Source organism: Lepidochelys olivacea, assembly GCF_965140295.1.
Source record: "Lepidochelys olivacea isolate rLepOli2 genome assembly, chromosome: 2".
Lineage (NCBI taxonomy): Eukaryota > Metazoa > Chordata > Testudines > Cheloniidae > Lepidochelys > Lepidochelys olivacea.
In genome coordinates, this window is record NC_140412.1 from 256,902,939 (window position 1) to 256,921,979 (window position 19,041).

The 19,041-nt window shown below is 42.7% G+C and overlaps 2 protein-coding genes across 2 annotated transcripts in view; both read left to right on the forward strand.

Annotated features, from left to right (window-relative positions):
• Positions 1-8,900, forward strand: part of ACVR2B (activin A receptor type 2B) — a 175,734-nt gene extending 166,834 nt beyond the window's left edge. The window contains exon 12 of the transcript XR_014710443.1: positions 8,777-8,900. The gene's annotated coding sequence lies outside the window, so the exon portion shown is untranslated. The remainder of the gene's footprint in view (positions 1-8,776) is intronic.
• Positions 6,829-19,041, forward strand: part of EXOG (exo/endonuclease G) — a 31,443-nt gene continuing 19,230 nt past the window's right edge. Inside the window, exons 1-5 of the mRNA XM_084620737.1 lie at positions 6,829-7,014; positions 8,777-8,926; positions 10,568-10,707; positions 12,611-12,687; positions 17,265-17,379. Coding sequence (XP_084476863.1) covers positions 6,855-7,014; positions 8,777-8,926; positions 10,568-10,707; positions 12,611-12,687; positions 17,265-17,379 — 642 coding nt within the window. The 5' untranslated portion in view covers positions 6,829-6,854. The remainder of the gene's footprint in view (positions 7,015-8,776; positions 8,927-10,567; positions 10,708-12,610; positions 12,688-17,264; positions 17,380-19,041) is intronic.

Below are 19,041 nucleotides of genomic sequence, written 5' to 3' on the forward strand. Positions count from 1 at the left end.
CCATTCAGTTCTGAAATGTAACACTATTCTGTTGTGCCTTTGTTTTTAACATGTAAAAGCAACTGCTGTAATTTTTAACTTGTTTTTTTCTGTCTGAAAAAGAACCCACTTTTCATTGCCCAGCTGTTATTTCTGGATGCAGTCTGTGATCCAGGTATTTCAAGAACCAATTACCTCAAACCTCATACAGTGTTGCTATCTGGATTCTCCTTGATACTACAATATTGTAACATACACAAATAGGAACCTGCTACATATGGGTGTTTTTCATTTATATATATATATATTTCAATATATATATATATATAAAATGAAAAAGATCCCCAAGGACTGAAGAAAAGCAAACTTTTTCGTTTTCCAATATTGAAACCAAAAGGGCTTCTGTAAAGCTCTCTAATGGCATTGTGCTGGATATAGATCAAGAGGGTGTTATCTGAAAAGTGCTTCCTTTATTAATCTTCTAATTTCTACGGTTTTCTGTATTGGGACGGATGATGTGATTAAAATGCTGTTCCTGCATTTGTCTTGACCTTCTCTGAAGCAGAGGGCTCACTGACGTTTCCAGTTGTTAAAAACTCAGTGAAGAACATTCTGATAAGATTAGTGTTGTAAAACTATAGTATACCACAGTGCATTCTGGGAAGACTTCTGTAGATTTTGTCCCTGTAAAAAGGAAAGCAGTGGCTGTGTCTTGTTCGACTTTCTCTACTATTCCAATGAATTAAAGCTTAACCAGTGACCATCACAGAGTCATTTTGAAATCCTAACGGAGTAGTAGTTAGTGGCCTTTCTAGGCTGCAAATTTACCCTCTAACTTTATAAAAAGGTGGCTAGGTGGTAAGGGTTTAGGATGTCCATGGTGTGTAATAGCCAAAACAACTTTCTCTTGATGGAGCCCTATAATATGAATGGACTTTACCTTTTTATTCCCGTCTTTTTAATACAGTCAGCTTCAACACTAAAAGAGTATTCTGTAACAGTATCTGGTTGAAGGGAATTGAAGCCCTACCAGTTTTTGCTGAAGGAAAAAATCTATAACGTTGTTCTCACTGGTCATTTTTTGGGAAATATGGATTAAAATGTGTCTTAATTTTAGCCAGATACACCAATACAGTTTGCAGTTTATATGAAATAGTAACATTCATATCCAAACATTAAGTAATTTAAAGGGAAGAAGGTGATCAGTGACCCTTTTAAAAAAAATAAATAAAAGCATTAGTGTAAGTGTCAAATGCTTGTATGGCTATTGATGGTTACAGGGAATCTTTGGTACACCTTTTACAAAAGTATTAAAATCTCCCAGAAGAAACGTTTTAGAACACCGATGGCCTTTCCAAGCAGTTATGTAATGGTGCAAAACCAGCTGTTAGGTCCATCAGAATTTACGGAGGTGGTTACTGCAGACTAAGGGCTAGTCTGTGCTAGAATTGCTACAGTGGCACAGCTGTACCGACGTCGCTGTAGTGGTGCTAATACATACGCTCTATGATGACGGGAGAGAGCTCTCCCGTCCGTCTAATTACTCCATCTCTCTGAGCAGTGGTAGCTAGGTCGGCGAGAGAGCTTCTGCTGCCGACAGAGCACTGTCCATACCTGTGCTTAGGTCGGTGTAACTTACGTTCCTCAGGGGAGGACGGGGAACTTTTCCACACCCCTGAGTGATTTAAATTATACTGAAGTAAGTGCTAGTGTGTACAAGCCCTGAGTAACATGCTTCTTGATCTTAATTCTATGCCATAAGTCCGCACAATGCTATTGTCAGTCTGTTTGAAATATCTGCTTACGAATTCTGCATGATCCTCATGATAGAGTTGAAGGCTTAATCTTTCACCTGTTAATATTTTTCACATTTCTGTGAAATTTGGCTAATTTTATATTATGAAGTTGACTTGACTTACGTACAGTTTGATGTCAATTCTTGTGGAAGAGCTTTCTGCATGTAACATTAGACAGATACAGTTAAACAACACAGCATAGTACAAAACTGAAAATGTTTTGGCACCAGCAGAAAGAAATTTCACCCTAACCATTTGTCATTTTAAACTGTCATATTATCAGTTTTACCAGCTACTTCTAAATTTGTGCTTTATTAAAAAAATATTAAAGAATCCTAAGACTTGTCTAGCTTAGTGAAATATGTGTATATCAGTTTTAGGATGGATAGCTAAGTCTTATTACGCTGTGTTACTTAACTTGTATATATAGAATATACATAAGAGTTTGCAGTAACCTGTTTCTCCAGGATTTCCAGTTTGAATGATTTAATAAACTCTGACAATGAGATTAAGTAAATGATTTAGAAGACTGCAGAAGTAAAGTGAGTGTAAATCAGAGGAAGCTCTATCAGATGGTGAAATAATTTTTAAAGATTCTTTTGGTCCTTGGCTCAAATTCAATAAATACTGTTTGTATACCAGGATATGTGAAATGTAAATGTTGTAGGTTATATTTCACTCTTGTAGCTATTAAAAATGTAGAACAGAGCTAGCTTGTACTACTGACTTAAAAGTTATACTGAAGTATCCTGTTGAAGAAAAAAAGTATACGGAGTTCAGCTCATTGCTGTAACCCCTTTTGGATTGAAGTGTGCTGATTTTTTTTATATATATAAATTTGTGTGCTGATTTTTTTTATATATCTATATATATAGATATAGATATATAAAATATACACACACACACACACACACACACACACACACATATAAAATGGCCTAAAGCAGACATCCATTGTATTGCAGTTATGAAATGAAGATGTTTTGGAAAGAACATTGTATCATAGTTCATAAATTTGCCGTGGATCTTTGTTCCTTTTTACTGTGGTATTTTAGAAATGAGTCTCAAGATTGAAATTAGATCTGCCAAGTTGGGGTTTTGCTGCTTCAGCTTTGCACTGGGTGCCCGAATAAACCAGTATGAATGTAGTGTTTGCCCTGTGTGAAGCAGCTATACCCCAACAAATAGGAGGAAAAAAACTAGAAAGAACTATTTCAAGTTTATCTTTTTGTATATGAAAATAAACAATAAATTACGAATATTAAGCTCTTCTTTTATTGATGCAACTTCTAAAGGCCTTTTTTTCTTTACATCTGCCTGAATTATTTGCTTTTAAAATACATTGTAGAGCATCTTCATTGTTTATGGCCTCCTTGCCATCTAGTAAAAATTGCACAGAATTGGAGCCTGCCTAATTCCACCCCATCACCTGGAACATTCTTCCTGTTGGAGGGAGGTGAAACTCTGAAAATGAAGTTCCAGTTGAATCTATTCAGTCATGGGATATGCCGTTAAATACTATCTAAAGGCTTATGAAAATCTCATGGCCTCTGTGTGTGAGAGGAGACATGGCAACAAATAATTCATTAATAAAAAGGACTGCCACATAGGCAAATCCTATGAGCATGTGCACAGGTTGAGCACTAAGTTCTCTGATTCTAGTCCTACTGTCCCAGGACAAGATACATGGAAATAGATAGCATGAGCATGTTGGGGTAAGGTGTGGGAGCAGCGTACCTGGCCAACAGAAGTCCTCATCAGCTACCAAGGGACATCAAATATTATGATTTTCAGTTAATCCTTAGCACTGTTCTGCAAACATTTATTAACTCATGTTCCCCTAGGAGGCATGTTACCCTTGTGTTATAGATGGGGAAGCTAAAGTACGGAGGAGGTTGTCCAAGACGACAGAGTGGATGTCAGAGCTAGGATTGGAATTGCACCTTCCTCTTGTCCCCATGTGTCATCTTTGATCTGCACCCTAGTGAGTGCGGTGGTGGGAGAGGGAAGACCTCAAGGAAATTGTGCTGAACTTTGACAACCGGAATTTCTGTGCTACTTATGTAACTCAGCATGATGCTAGAAACTAAATATCACCAAAACTTCAGTGAGAGGAGGGCTTCTTTTGCAAATGGGTGTGCAAAAGGATTTTGAGCAAGGTACCCTGGGTCTGACTCTCAGTGCTGAGATGCTCTCTGGTTATGTCTTTGGGATGTGTTGTGTGTTCCTTTGGAGGATTGGTTACTAGTATCAGCACAAATAACATTTTCACAAATTACTTGTCATAAATAAAGGGAAGGGTAACCACCTTTCTCTAGGTTTCAGAGTTAGTGTTAGTCTATATTCGCAAAAAGAAAAGGAGTACTAGTGGCACCTTAGAGACTAACCAATTTATTTGAGCATAAGCTTTTGTGAGCTCAAATAAATTGGTTAGTTTCTAAGGTGCCACTAGTACTCCTCACCTTTCTGTATACAGTGCTATAAAATCCCTCCTGGCCAGACGCAACATCCGTTACCTGTAAAGGGTTAAGAAGCTCAGCTACCCTGGCTGGCACCTGACCCAAAGGACCAATAAGGGGACAAAATACTTTCAAATCTTGGGGGAGTGAGGGGGAGACGGCTTTTGTTTGTGCTCTTTGTTTACGTGGTGGTTCTCTCTTGGGACTGAGAGAGGCCAGACAGAAATCTATCTTCTCCAACCCATCCTAATCCAAGTCTCCAATATTGCAACCAGTATAGGTAAACCAGGCAAGGCAGATTAGTTTCTTTTGTTTTATGTGAATTTTCCCTGTGTTAAGAGGGAGGTTTATTCCTGTTTTCTGTAACTTTAAGGTTTTGCCCAGAGGGGGATCCTCTGTGTTTTTGAATCTGAATACCCTGTAAAGTATTTTCCATCCTGATTTTACAGAGGTGATTCTTTTACCTTTCTTTAATTAAAATTCTTCTTTTAAGAACCTGATTGATTTTTTCATTGTTCTTAAGATCCAAGGGTTTGGGTCTGTGTTCACCTGTACAAATTGGTGAGGATTATCATCAAGCCTTCCCCAGGAAAGGGGGTGTAGGGCTTGGGGGAAGATATATTGGGGAGTGACGTCTCCAAGTGGTCTCTCCCTGTTCTTTGTTTAAAACGCTTGGTGGTGGCAGCATACTGTTCCAGGCCAAGGCAAAGTTTATACCTTGGGGAAGTTTTTAACCTAAGCTGGTAAGAATAAGCTTAGCGGGGTCTTTCATGTGGGTACCCACATCTGTACCCTAGAGTTCAGAGTGGGGAAGGAACCCTGACAACTATTCTGTCTATATAATATAGTTACTCTTTTATGAACATGTCCTCTTTCCACTTGGCCTGCCCAGTTGGAGTTTGGGAGAGCTGCTGAGCATTGAGCATTTTTGAAAATTAGGCCAGTTATTTAGATGCCTAAATATGGATTTCAGAGCACCCTCTGTCCTTATTTTCAAGGCCCTCAGTTGGAGGACCAGGGAATTGAAGGAGTGAGTAGCCCTTTCTCAAGAGCTCTGCTTTTCAGAAACAATGGAAAGATCTGCCAGCAGGCACAAGCTTGTGTGCCTGAGGCTTGGTCTACATTACAGAATTAGGATGACCTAAGGCAGCTTATGTTGACCTAATTATGGCAGTGTCTATACTAGACTGCTGCTTCTGCCAAAGTAAGTGGCCCGCTACACTGATAAAATTCAACTTCCATGTGAGGCGTAGCACTTATGCCAGTGTAGTTAGGGTGATGCAGTATCCTTGTAGATGCTGCAGTACTTACTTCAGCTGTTCGCTGTCATTCTGTCAGCAGAGTGGGGACCTGTGAATTGACACGAATGTCTGTTTTTCTGGTGGTAGGCTCTGTACTGTGAACTTGAGCCTGGTGAGGCTCACAGCTGGGCCAGGCCTCTCCCCCCACCCTATCTCTGGGGTGACAGGCCAAGCTGCAAGCCTGGTGCTAGGCTGCCTAGCGCTGAAACCCCAGGCTTTCAGTTGTGCGTGGAGCTCCCAGCTGGGAGCCTGGTTGCCTGGGCTCCTAGCTCCCCTTGGAGCTCCTACAGCTCTGAGCCAGAGACAAGGGCAAGCATGTCTGTTTTGAGGCTGGTAGGCTCCCTGTTGTGAAATTGGGGGGGCTAGGTTCACAGCTGGGGCTGTCACCTCAGGGCAGGTGGGGGACTCTAGCTGTGAGTCCTGTCAGTGCCCCATTTCAGTTGGTGATGCTCCTGGTGGGGTAGTGTGGACACCAACAGCCACTTGAATTACTGTGGTGACAGTAGGTCGATCTAAATTTGTAGTGTAGACAAGCCTGGAGCCAGGGCTCCTCTCACAGGGGCCCCAAGCCTTTAGAACTCATTACTCTAGGATCTAAAGATGATCACAGCTCCCCTGTGCTTTTCCACACAGCAACTCTTAACTATTAACATCTTAAGAAAATGCACATACTTCTCACGTGCCTTCCTCCCACTGCAGGGTGGAAGGGTGAGGACATAACTTTACTGTCTTTCAGCTTTTAAAAAGTACCTGGCTATTCATGGGTGCAGTGGAAACATCTAAACAAAACAGAAATCTTTGCCGGGAAAGCTCGGCCTAGGAGAGCCTGGCAGCTGGCCCCTGCTTTTCCCTAAGGCATAATTCTTCACTAGGGCTCGCTGCGTTACCCAGATCAGTGCCAGACTAAATTTACAAGTGGAAGACTCTGTTTTACTGAACAGGCACCGGCTCCGCTCCAGGGAGCGGCAGGGCTGCTGAGGCCGGGCAGAGTAACGGAGCCCAAGCCGCGGAGCAGCCCTTGCCAGCATCTTCCCCCGACCTCTGTGGAACCGCGGCGGGAGGCCTTCCCTGAACGAAGCCCGAGAGCGGAGCTTTCAGGGGGAAAATAAGCGACTCTTAATGTAAGAAGCGCCCGGTGCTGGGAAACCCCCCTTGAGCGTGGGTGGCTTCCTCCCACCGGGCAGCTCGCTAGCCCCAGGCCCTGGGCCGGGCGCCCTGCAGGCTGGGGCTGGTGGGCGGCCCGGCTCCTCTCCGCGGCCGGCCAGCAGGGGGCTCTGTGGGGACGCCGCGGAGTGGGAGCCGCCTCCCCAGGCCGGGCCATGGCGGAGACGTCGGGCGCCCGCTTCGCCAAGCGCCGCTTCCTGGGGGGCTTCGTCTGCGGGGCCGCGCTGGGCGCCGCCGCCTCCGGCCTGGCCGCGCTGCGGCTCCTCCGCAGCCAGCCCGGCCCAGCGCCGGCGGCCCCCCGCGAGCGGCCGCAGGGTAAGAGCGGAGCCGGGGGAGGAAGTTCCCCCTGGGAGTCCCCGGCCCCGCCAGCCCCAGAGCCCTGGCCCCCGGCCTGATCAGCTCCCCCCCCAACCCACCTCAATGCCCCGTCCCCATAGACCTCCCTCGTCAGCCCCCCCAAACCCTCCACACTACCCTGCCCCCATAGACCTCCCTTCTCTCCCTCGTCAGGCCCCCAAAACCCTCCTTACTGCCCTGTCCCACCCCCATAGACCTCCCTCCCTTCCCTCATCAGCCCCCGCAATCCTCCTCACTGCCCTGCCTCCCTAGATCTCCCTTCACTCCCTCATCAGCCCCCCAAAATCCACCTGACTATCCTGCCCCCATACACCTCCCTTCCCTCGCCTCATCAGCACCCCCAACAACCTTCCTCACTGCCCTGCCTCCATAGATCTCCCTCCCCTCCCTCATCAGCCCCCCAACAACCATCCTCACTGCCCTGCCTCCATAGACCTCCCCCCTCTCATCAGCCTCCCCAAAATCCTCCTCGCTGCCTCGCCCCCCTAGATCTCCCTCCCCTCCCTTATCAGCACCTGCAAAACCTTCCTCACTGCCCTGCCCCCATACATCTCCCTCTCTCCCCTCATCAGCCCTCCCAAAAGCATTCTCACTGTCCTGCCCCCATGGACCTCCCTTCCCTCGCCTCATCAACACCCCTAACAACCCTCCTCACTGCCCTGCCCCTATAGACCTCCTTCCCCTCCCTCATCAGCCCCCCAAAACCTTCCTCACTACCCTGCCTCCATAGATCTCCCTCCCCTCCCTCATCAGCCCCCCAACAATCATCCTCATTACCCTGCCTCCATAGACCTCCCCCCTCTCATCAGCCTCCCCAAAATCCTCCTCACTGCCCTGCCCCGCCCCCATAGACATCCCTCCCCTCCCTCATCAGCCCCTCAAAACCCTGCTCACTGCCCTGCCCCCATAGACCTTCCTCCCCTCGCCTCATCAGCACCCCCAGCAACCCTCCTCACTGCCCTGCTCCCACACACCTCCCTCATCAGCCCCCCCAAAACCCTCCTCATAAACCACAAAGCGTTCTACTCCATTGTTACACAGGCCCTGGTGGATCACAGAGGTCAATGTGTTGCACTGGCAAAGTTCATATTTAAGCGCTTTGTTGAACTGGGAAGTTAAAGCTTGCCTCTGTGAGGGACTGAGTGCATCCTGTGGTGCGGTAAATGCTCTTAAGACCCACTAGCTTCATTGCAGGGGAGTTAGAATGTGGGGAGTTATCCTTACAGGTTTGCACTCTAAATAAAGTATGCATCCGATGAAGTGAGCTGTAGCTCACGAAAGCTCATGCTGAAATAAATTGGTTAGTCTCTAAGGTGCCACAAGTACTCCTTTTCTTTTTGCGAATACAGACTAACACTGCTGTTACTCTGAAACCTAAATATTTAATGCAAGTTTGGTGTCAAGCATGGATATGTCTCTGGTGGACATAAGTTATTCTTTTAAGCTGTAGCTTACGAAAGCTTATGCTCAAATAAATTTGTTAGTCTCTAAGGTGCCACAAGTCCTCCTTTTCTTTTTGCGGATACAAACTAACACGGCTGCTACTCTGAAACCTGTCTTTTAAGTGTATTTTTTTTGGTCTTAGATATGTTGTTCAGTTCAAATCAAATAGAGTGTTATTCAATACTATGTATAGAAACATGAGCGACGTTCCCCTCCCTCTTTTGTTTCTAATCCCCGTTTCATCTGAGGGTCATTTTTTGTTTGTTTCCCCCCTTAGAACCAGTGGAAGTGTCTCTTCTGGAACAGTATGGATTCCCTGTAGCTGGAACAGAGACCAGATGTTACACAAATCATGCACTGTCTTATGATCAGGCAAAACGGGTACCTAAATGGGTGATTGAACATATTTCAAAACAGAAGACACTGGGTATGTATGTATGTGTGTGTTTGTTTATTTTGATGGCACCCGCAAGTGGGATAGGCACGTCACAGAAAATACATAAAGGGGATAGGTCTTGTTCTGAAGATCTTTCAGTCTGTGACCCAATCCTCCAATGAGCTCTGTGGAGCTGGATCTGTGCGCCCACTGAGAGTCTCACCAAAATCAGTGAGGCCTGGAAGTGCTGGGTTGATTACCCTAGTCCTGTAACAGGGATCTGCCAGTGCAAGTCCTCATGCCTGTTCCCAGTGCCATTTTCCTTCGTGGGACTATGTGCTGGCAGAAGGGAGCATATTGAAGGATTTCTCTGCAGGATCGGGGCTTACGTGACAAATGTGACGGGTTTGAGTATATTCCATACAGCTTGAAGGGGAGGGGTCAGGAAGGACATGAGTTACAGGTATAAGATGAGGTGGTTGTACAGTTTACACAGACAAGTCTGGTGGTTCAGCGACTGTGTGTACGTCTGAAACACTCATTTGTTGTAGGTGACCTTGCAGAAGTGGGTCTTAAAAGGTGAAGTTAATGAATGTGAGGCTACCAATGTAAAATTAAACTACATAAACTAAGGCCCCAACGCCGCACCCATTTACAAACGTGCTTAATTTCACTCACTGGAACAGTCCCCTTGAAGGCAGTGGATTACTCAAGTGCTTAAAGGTGATCCTGGGGCAAATCTTCAGCTGCTGTAAATTGTCATAGCTCTATTCAATGGAGCTATCACAGTTTACACCAGTTGAGGATCTACCCCTTGTCTGTCTTTGCAGGATCAGAGTCTGAATTAGTCAGAATAGCTCTATGAGAAATTTAGTTAAAATATAAAGTGCCAGAAAAATAGGAGTAGGTAATATATAGCCCTGAAATAACATTTTGGGGAAAGTTGAATCAAGTGGGATCAACTGATCAAAACGAAATAATTAAAGTAGCACATTGTATTACATTTGTTACTCAGTATGTAACACATACTCTTTGTAACCCATTACTTACATTGCCTTAGTTCCACTATTTCTCTTGTGCGCATCTGATTCCCTCTTTTCTACTGCATATGTAAGAAAATAACTGTTTTCACCATCTGAATGAAATGCAAACAATATACAATCATCTTAATTTAAGTTTATAGAATTATTTCAGTTTTAATATTGGAAGTTGTTATTGGTAACAAAAGGTACCTGTATAACTGCAAAATAAGTAGCATCCCTTTTGCTATATCTCAATCGCAATCTTCATGGTAGCTTTCAAAACTACAGACATGATCCTGCCAGCACTTAGACCTGACTGTAAGTAGTCCCATTGACTTCAGTGGTTCATCAGATGAAAGCAGTAATTTTAAAATTGTATTTGAGTGTCTGTAACCATCTGACATGTTAAAATGTTGTCCAAAGTATCAGAATCAAACTAACCAACCAGTTGAGATTAAATATCTTGAGACATACAATTCTGATATATGTCTGTTTGCTACTCTGATTAAGACATAGTCCTATCAAAATCGAGGCGGAAAATAATACTCAGATCGTATATAGAATCCTGAAATGTAAGCACTTTGGGAAGGCACATTGGATAACAGCTCTTTTTATTCTGTAATGATGATGGTTTGCTAATAACCTGACTATTTAGTATGTTGTTCCTCAGGCAACGCAGATCGAAGGCACTGCAAATTCAGACCAGATCCTAGTATCCCTCTCATGTTTAGTGCTGTCAATGAAGACTACATTGGGAGCGGGTGGTCGCGAGGACATATGGCACCAGCAGGAGATAACAAATTTTCAGTAGTAAGAATCCTTCTTAACTTATGTCTGTCAGTGGGAAGGTGAGCTAAAATTTATTTATAATGGGTTTTTTTGAGAGGAAGCATGGCCTACTTGTTGAGGGATAGGACATGGAATCAGGAGTTCTGGGTTTTCATCCTGATTTTGCTGTAGACTTGCCTTGTAAAACTGAGCAACTCACAACTTTCTATGCCCCAGCTTCTCTATCTGTAACATGGGGATGATTTACTTATCACACCTTAAAGGTCTCTTCTGATGCTTACTTAATAAGTGAGTGGAGGAAAGCAGCACTGTCCTCTTAGCCAACAGGTACTGAGATATTTATACCTCGATGGACAAAGCACTAGCAAACATACTGTAAAGAGCTGCCCTGCACTGGCAGGGGAATAATTTAGATGATTTAAAGATCTGTTCCCTTTCTAATTCTGTGTATGAAGTGAATGAAGGGACTGCCTTACCATTTGCCTTAGATGTCCTCTTAAAGTCTACGAAGTGTCTTTACTTACCTGATCTATGAAGTTGTAAAATAAGCATACCAAAATATTGGTCCCTTAATCCCTTGGCTGACTAACAAAGCAGCCTTGGTTCTATCTGGTCCTAGTTTGATTTTGTTCCATAATAGAGATGATTTGCTATTTAGGAAGCAGACTGAAAGTGCATTTTGTCCTGAAATGTAATATGCTGTGGAGCAGGGTGATGGCAGCACTGTGTTACGTAGTAAATTAATGCACTAGTCATTTTACTTATAGTGGAAGGGTCACTGATGGATTTTGTCTGTTATTCCAGCTATTTCAACATGTTTAGCAGCTTGTACAATGAAGCCCAGGACTAAAATAGGGTTAGATATGCTAACTGGAATATTTCACAGTTTGCACAACCGCTACCTGTACTAAGCATTGTTCTAAATATTGCTGCCAGATCCTTAACTTCTGTGAATAAGGAGAATCTGAAAAAGCACTTAAAATGAAATAAAATAATAAGATGCAGGATAAGAGCCTGAGATTTTACTTTCATGTTTTTTCACATATGTGTAAATGTATAGGACCAGAAGAAGGCCAAGGTTACTTCTTCTCTGGATTCAGAGTAGCAGCCGTGTTAGTCTGTATTCGCAAAAAGAAAAGGAGTACTAGTGGCACCTTAGAGACTAACCAATTTATTTGAGCATAAGCTTTCTTGAGCTACAGCTCACTTCATCCGAGCTCACGAAAGCTTATGCTCAAATAAATTGGTTAGTCTCTAAGGTGCCACTAGTACTCCTTTTCTTTCTTCTCTGGAATTACTTGGGCCTCAATCCTGAAATGTTTGTGCACCTTCTTAACTCTACTCACAATTTGTAAAGTTAAACAGGTGCATAAACCTTTGCAGGATCAGGGCCTTGCTGACCATTCCACCATCTGCACCCTGTATATTTTTAAAATTGTAAAATGTTGGTAATGTAAAACCTTTCCTGCCAAGTAAAGGCAAAAACGTATTGAACCAATCTGGGAAATAAGAACTGTAAGTGCAAATTTCCCTCCCCTCCAGAAAAGGCAGTCAGCTACTCCCAAACTAATTACAAACTAATGACTCTTTAACATTAATTCCATACTGTCATTCAATATTATGCTTAAATATTATTTTGTTTGCTGGCTCCAAAAATGGATACACTTCTGAAAGTTTCTGTAGAATGATAGATGGGCCTGAGCTGCAAAGATCATATCCCAATTTTCCATCTCTACTTCCGCCCCAGTACTTCGGCGGTGCTCTGATATAGGATTTTGATTTTACCCATTATGTAAATAATGTCCAGCTCTGAAGTTTGGCTCTAGATATGGGTTCTGATTCCAAACTCTCCTAAAGTTTGGCTTCGTTTTCAGCCTATCTCAATAACATTTCAATAACATGGCACCATTTTTTCTTTATATAGCAAGCTATGGCTGAAACATTTTACCTGTCCAACATTGTGCCCCAGAATTACAAGAATAATGCTGGATTCTGGAACAGGTAAGACGTTACTTTTTTATGGATTAAGTGTAAGATGAAGACTAAGTTTAAGTCAGTGGTAAAACACTAATAATATCTTACATATATATAGCAAAGGATTTCTAAGCACTTTTCAAGCCATGTGCAAGAATACTGCATGCTACATATTGCAGCCTCCTCCAAGAGGAAAGGCAGTGCCAAGAACAATATGCAATCATTTTGGTGCATTATCCAATAGAAACTGTAGGAGGGATTTAGTTAGGTGAATATAATTATTTATCCTAGGGGTTAACATCAGGAGCCAAGCTGGGTTGGAATGCCAAGAGATCAGAATTGAGAGACAAACTGGAGGGCAGGGATCAAGAGTCAGGTCAGCTGTGCAACCCAATCCTTCAGGGCTTGGTTAGCCACCTGAAGGCAGGTGGCCCATTCAGGTGAGTCTAGTGATTCTGGGCTGCTGGGTCCATTCCTCTCACAGGGGGCCCACTCCTGTGGGTTACAGAGATCTGTACAAGCTGTCAAGACCGGGGTGTGGGTGGCCTGGCCTTGGGATTAATGTCAGGCACAGGCTGAGGGGCCAGGAGCCAATTACCAGGAATCAGGCCAGGTTGGAATACCAGGAGATTAGAATTCAGAGACAAACCAGAGGGCAGGAACCAGGAGGCAGTTACCAAGATTCAGGCTGAGTCAGGATACCAGGAGGTCAGGAACAGGTAAATGCCAGATCAACAGTCTGTGTCAGGGTGAAGCCCAGTTGTAGGTGGTGTTAGATGTTTGGCTGTGTGTGTGCTCCCTCTGTGCTGTCCCAGCTCTGCGCAGACATTTGGCACAGCAGACCTCGAGCGAACTGCCCAACGACCACAAGATATGTTAAGGTATGAAGGCACCCAGCCAGGTTATTGCGAACAAAGAATGGTCCTAGCTCCCTGGATCAATGTCTACAGTTACACTAGCACATGTATGCCCATGACAATGGACACAGCTCAATCAGTGGCGGGACTTTCCACTGCCCCCTAGGCTGGCCCAAAACACTCCCCCTGAGACTCCGTTTTATACATCAGTACAAACAAGTTACGTATTGCCCCTCTGATGTAGTTAGTTGACACCTTCTGACGTAGCCTGTTACCACCCATCACCTTGTACCTGTTGTTTTGATCAAAACATCTCTATCCATCGTGTTGTTATCCTGACCTTATCTTTAAGATGGATCAACATATTCCTGCTATCTTTGGGGAATGTGCTGGTATTGGGGTGTTCTGGTACCACCCTTCTGGAATGTGTTTGCATGCATGGCCTGTGCCTAGCGCTTCTTTGGAATGTGTGTTTCTGCAACATTAGGCCTGTTCTTGCCAGATTCTGTGCGCAGGTCCTGCCTTTTACTCACAACTTAACTTTGCTTTATTGCAGCAAAGCTTTGACCACTACTTTAGTTTAGGCCTCATACCACATCTCTAATATAAGGGCTTATGTTTCAGGCCCTCTTCCTACTACAAGAGGGACAATTTCCTTTTTTCTCCTCTGGCTTAAGTAGGGGCTGTGGCCCAATCAGGAGACTTGGAGCTCTCCCAGTCAGAGCATAGGGGACTGGCTTATGTCCCAGTTGGGCTTCTTCAACCCTGGTCCCAGCTGTTGTCTGAAAGCTGCCAGGGGGAAGACTGGAGTATGACTTTCCCCCACCACTCCCACAGCTACAGGTTTGAGACCTGCAAGGCCTGACAGGAGTACACGCATCCAAGTAACAACCAGCCAAAATCTTCCTTTGTGAAGACTGGTAGCATCACAGCTTTGAGGTGATGGAACTGGATGATGTCTATTAACTGTTCATATTGGCTCTTTTCCTTTGTTCTTTTGAGGTGAAAACTATTTAATAACTAAAACAAACATTGATTCTGTACTTGTGTGGGACTCAATATCTTTTAAGGCTCAGAAATCAAAGGGAGTGATGAATTTTACAAGGCTCAATCAAGGAGAGGATAATAAAATAATGTAAAATATTACAGTTAAAAATCTAGCATAGGAAATGATTCATCATTCTTCCGAACGCTGCTTCTGCTTTTGCAAGAATATATATAAAAGCATATGAGGCATTCAGTAAGGTTATATGATTTCATGGATAAATAATGCACTATAGCATTTTAAGAGATATTCTATTGTTTTAATGCCTCAGGAATTTGGGCATAAGTTTTCACTGATGCTAAAGCTAGGCACGTGCCAGTTTAGGGTCAGGAGCTTCTTTCAGTTGAGAACTCTGGCTAATCAGGAGATCATGGGGAGAGCCTGAAAATTGCATCGGGCATCTACAGCCCCAAGGTCTTAGCCTACTAAGTAGAATTAAATATCACTGTTACCACTCCCCTCCTCCCCCAGTGCCATGCCCCCCGCAATTTAAAGGAATAAAACTACTGTGTTGTTTATTCAGTTCATATTGCCATTAAGCTTTCTATATGATGCAATTTTAAGGATGAAATGTACTATGTCTCTAGCTTTTGTTTTCTTCTACCTTGTTAGGGTTCCTTCCCCACTCTGAACTCTAGGGTACAGATGTGGGGCCCCTCATGAAAGACCCCCCTAAGCTTATTCTTACCAGCTTAGGTTAAAAACTTCCCCAAGGTACAAACTTTGCCTTGTCCTTGAACAATATGCTGCCACCACCAAGCGTTTTAAACAAAGAACACTGAGAGAGCCCACTTGGAAACGTCTTCCCCCAAAATATCCCCACAAGCCCTACACAACCCCTTTCCTGGGGGGGCTTGAGAATAATATCCGAACCAATTTGTTACAAAATCATCAAAGACCCAAACCCCTGGATCTTGGAACAATGGAAAAATCAGTCAGGTTCTTAAAAGAAGGATTTTATTAAAAAAAAAGAAAAGAAAGAAAGGTAAAAATCATCTCTGTAAAATCAGGATGGAAAATACTTTATAGGGTATTCAGATTCAAAACACAGAGGATCCCTCTCTGGGCAAAACCTTAAAGTTACAGAAAACAGGAATAAACCTCCCTCTTAACACAGGGAAAATTCACATAAAACAAAAGAAACTAATCTGCCTTGCCTGGCTTATCTATACTGGTTACAATATTGGAGACTTGGATTAGGATGGGTTGGAGAAGATGGATTTCTGTCTGACCTCTCTCAGTCCCAAGAGAGAACAACCACATAAACAAAGAGCACAAAACAAAAGCCTTCCTTCTCCCAAGATTTGAAAGTATCTTGTCCCCTTATTGGTCCTTTGGGTCAGGTGCCAACCAGGTTAGCTGAGCTTCTTAACCCTTTACAGGTAACAGGATGTTGCGTCTGGCCAGGAGGGATTTTATAGCACTGTATACAGAAAGGTGGTTACTCTTCCCTTTGTATTTATGAATACCCCTTCCTGGCTTCACTTCTCTTTTCCTTTCTTCTCTTTTATAATTGATTATTTCTAGTGTTGTCTTTCAGTGTTTGTATTCTTTTTTCATTTTCTCCCCTCAATATCCTTATATCTCTCTCTCTCTTTCTTACATTTTATCTGCCACCTCTATATTTTCTGTATCTCCTTACTTCTCCCCACCAAAAAATCTCTCTCAATACCATGCTGCTTTTCTAATTTATCCCATCAGTTTCTTCCTCTCTCTCCCAACCCAACTATATGAAATAACTGTTTGTACGTTGGACTATGTCAAATTGACTAAAGTGAGACTTGCAAACCAAATGTGAGACACCTCCTCTCTCCTCTCCTGTAGGGGTCCCCACAGTGATCATTTTGATGTAAGCAGCTGCTGTGACCTGTAGGAACCATATAAAGAGTGGCTATAATCAGTTCCCTTTTCTGAAAACTAGGCATGACTTGGCAAGCTGTTCACATGGACAAACTTTTCATGTTCCCAACTAAATTCACTAAGTATTTTTCTGAACCCCAAAAATATGCAGTAACCAATGATACCTTTCCTAAAGGCAGTGTTACATTGTTCCTAATCAGTTTCACACAGAAGAGCAAGAAGGGGCTTGGAGACTGCCATTGGCATCAGTGCATGTGAGAGAATGCCTGGAACACTTGCAATTTGACATTTAAGATTCTAAAAAATGCAGCTTAAAAAATTCTCTAATTATATATTTTACAAAAATATTTGGCAGTATGTTGAAGGACCATAATTCCTCTAAAACATGGAGGAGCAAACAAAAAATAATATAAAAAAGCCGTTCGAAATGAGATTGGATGCAGCCGCCCCCCCTCCCCCCCGAAATTCTTATTTGCTGAAAGTAAATAAGATCAAGATCTCAAGAAAGATCAAGAACTCAGTAGTGGAAATTATTGGGGAATTTGAGTTTTGAGGGAATGTGATGAAACTGCTGATCTGAGGTCTCAAATGTGTGCAGAAAATGCATGACCAATTGTAAATTAACCAATGGAGCGTGAATGAAGGAGATGGGACAACAACAACTTCAACTTATGCATGCATTTACCCATTTTTGGCATGCAGTTTAGGCCCATATTTTTGAAAATGCACCCCAAAAGTGTCTGAGAGTAGTTTGTCTTGCCCTCTATGTTCTAGGCATATTTTTTTTTAAAAAATTAAAGTTTACCCACTGGCATTCCTTGACGTGAGGGATATCTTTGCAGAATGGAAATGTATTGTCGGGAGCTGACAGAGAGATTTGAGGATGTTTGGATAGTTTCTGGACCTTTGACCTTGCCTCAGACAGGGGATGATGGAAAGAAAAGAGTTACCTATCAGGTAGGTACCTGTGCTGCTGTTATACACTAAATTGAATGTCACAGTTAACAGTATCTTTACATAAAACAGAAGCAAATAAACATAGTTGTCTTGCAGGTTGGTTAAAACAAAGTTAAACTCCTTTGTAGTACTTGCAAAATGTTGGAATAGACATTTGCACTATTGTATCTTGCCTACACTCTGAAATCGTGCTGCAGTAAATTCTGTTATAAAATCCTTCATTTTTGTTCATGTAATAGAGGGCATTTAAATGCCTCTTTATAAAGCTGTATTAACACTGTACTTAGTGCTTCTATACTGCAAGATAACTGCTAGGTAGAGGGCCAGTGGGGTTTGCTGAGGTATATGTATCTATTTAATCATATATTTATATATTCTTTAAAATTACACATCTCTGAACCATCAGAATGCTAACACAGTGTGGGTTTTCAAAGCCACCGAAGGGTTTTGGGTGCCCTGTTGCCATTCATTTTAACAGCAATTAGTTGTCCAAATCCCTTCGCCAGCATTTAAAATCTGAGCCGTAAAGCCTGATCTAAAAATCAGTGAAGTCAACTGAAAGGCTCCAGCTGAGTTCGGTAGGCTTTGGATGCAGTCTTATCACTGTAATCTTCGTCCTCCCTCCCTGTTGCCCTTTATTTTTTATTACACCCATTGATGTGTAAAATGTTCGTTGTAATTTTGGACAAGGTTTTCAGAAGTTATTGCATTACAAGCCAAGAGACCAAGAAATGCTGTTGAGTTGACTGATAGCCCCCCCCCCCACCTCTTTGCTTGACCAACTGCTCTTATTCTTAAAGGTAAGTATGTGTGTAAGTTCTTGTAGGAGCTGTTCAAAGCAGGGACTATCTTTGACTGTGCAGCACCTAGCATGATGGGGCCTTAATCCTGCCTAAGGTCTTTGGGTGCTAGCATAATGCAAATTAATAATTCATAATTTTCATCTTCAGAAATAAAGATTTACAACCTTTAATCAACGCAATATGCTTGTGAGGTAGGTAATTGTTGTCCTCATTTTACAAATGGAGAAACTGAGAGTGGTTAAATGACTTGACCAAGGCCACACAGCAAGTCAGCAGCAAAGCTAGGATTACAATGTTCTGGAGTCCAGACTTGTGCTTAGCCCACTAGACTTTGCTTCACTTTGATTATCATGATCTTTTAGTTTCAATTGTTTATCCTTTAAAAAAGATTATTATCTTGGATTACAAAGAATTAACAATCAACTGGAATCCAGAGGATGGACCCTAAGAATATTTTAAAAATGACAGTGATTTTCCAGCAAGCTGTAGAATTGTTTAGAGTCTAGCAGTTGTTTCCACTATGTTGAATTTTAGTCAGCATTTTCTAAATTGTGTTGTTGGAGGAACAATGTCTCCTCCCAGTACATAGAAAAGGAAGAGTATATTAAAAAAAACACTCTAACTCTGGCTAGCAGTTTTGAAATGTTAATTTTAGTACTCCACAGGTAAAAATAAGACCAGTGTTTGTATCTTACTGCCTTTATTAAAAGTAACTTGATACCAACATACTATACTTGAATAATACAGTAGCACACTGTGTCCCTGTGGCTTTGATTACTGTATAATTTTGTTCTAGTCTGGTGCCAAGATATCTTCATCATCCCTGGGTTTGAAGACAACTCACGTCTTTTATGAATGT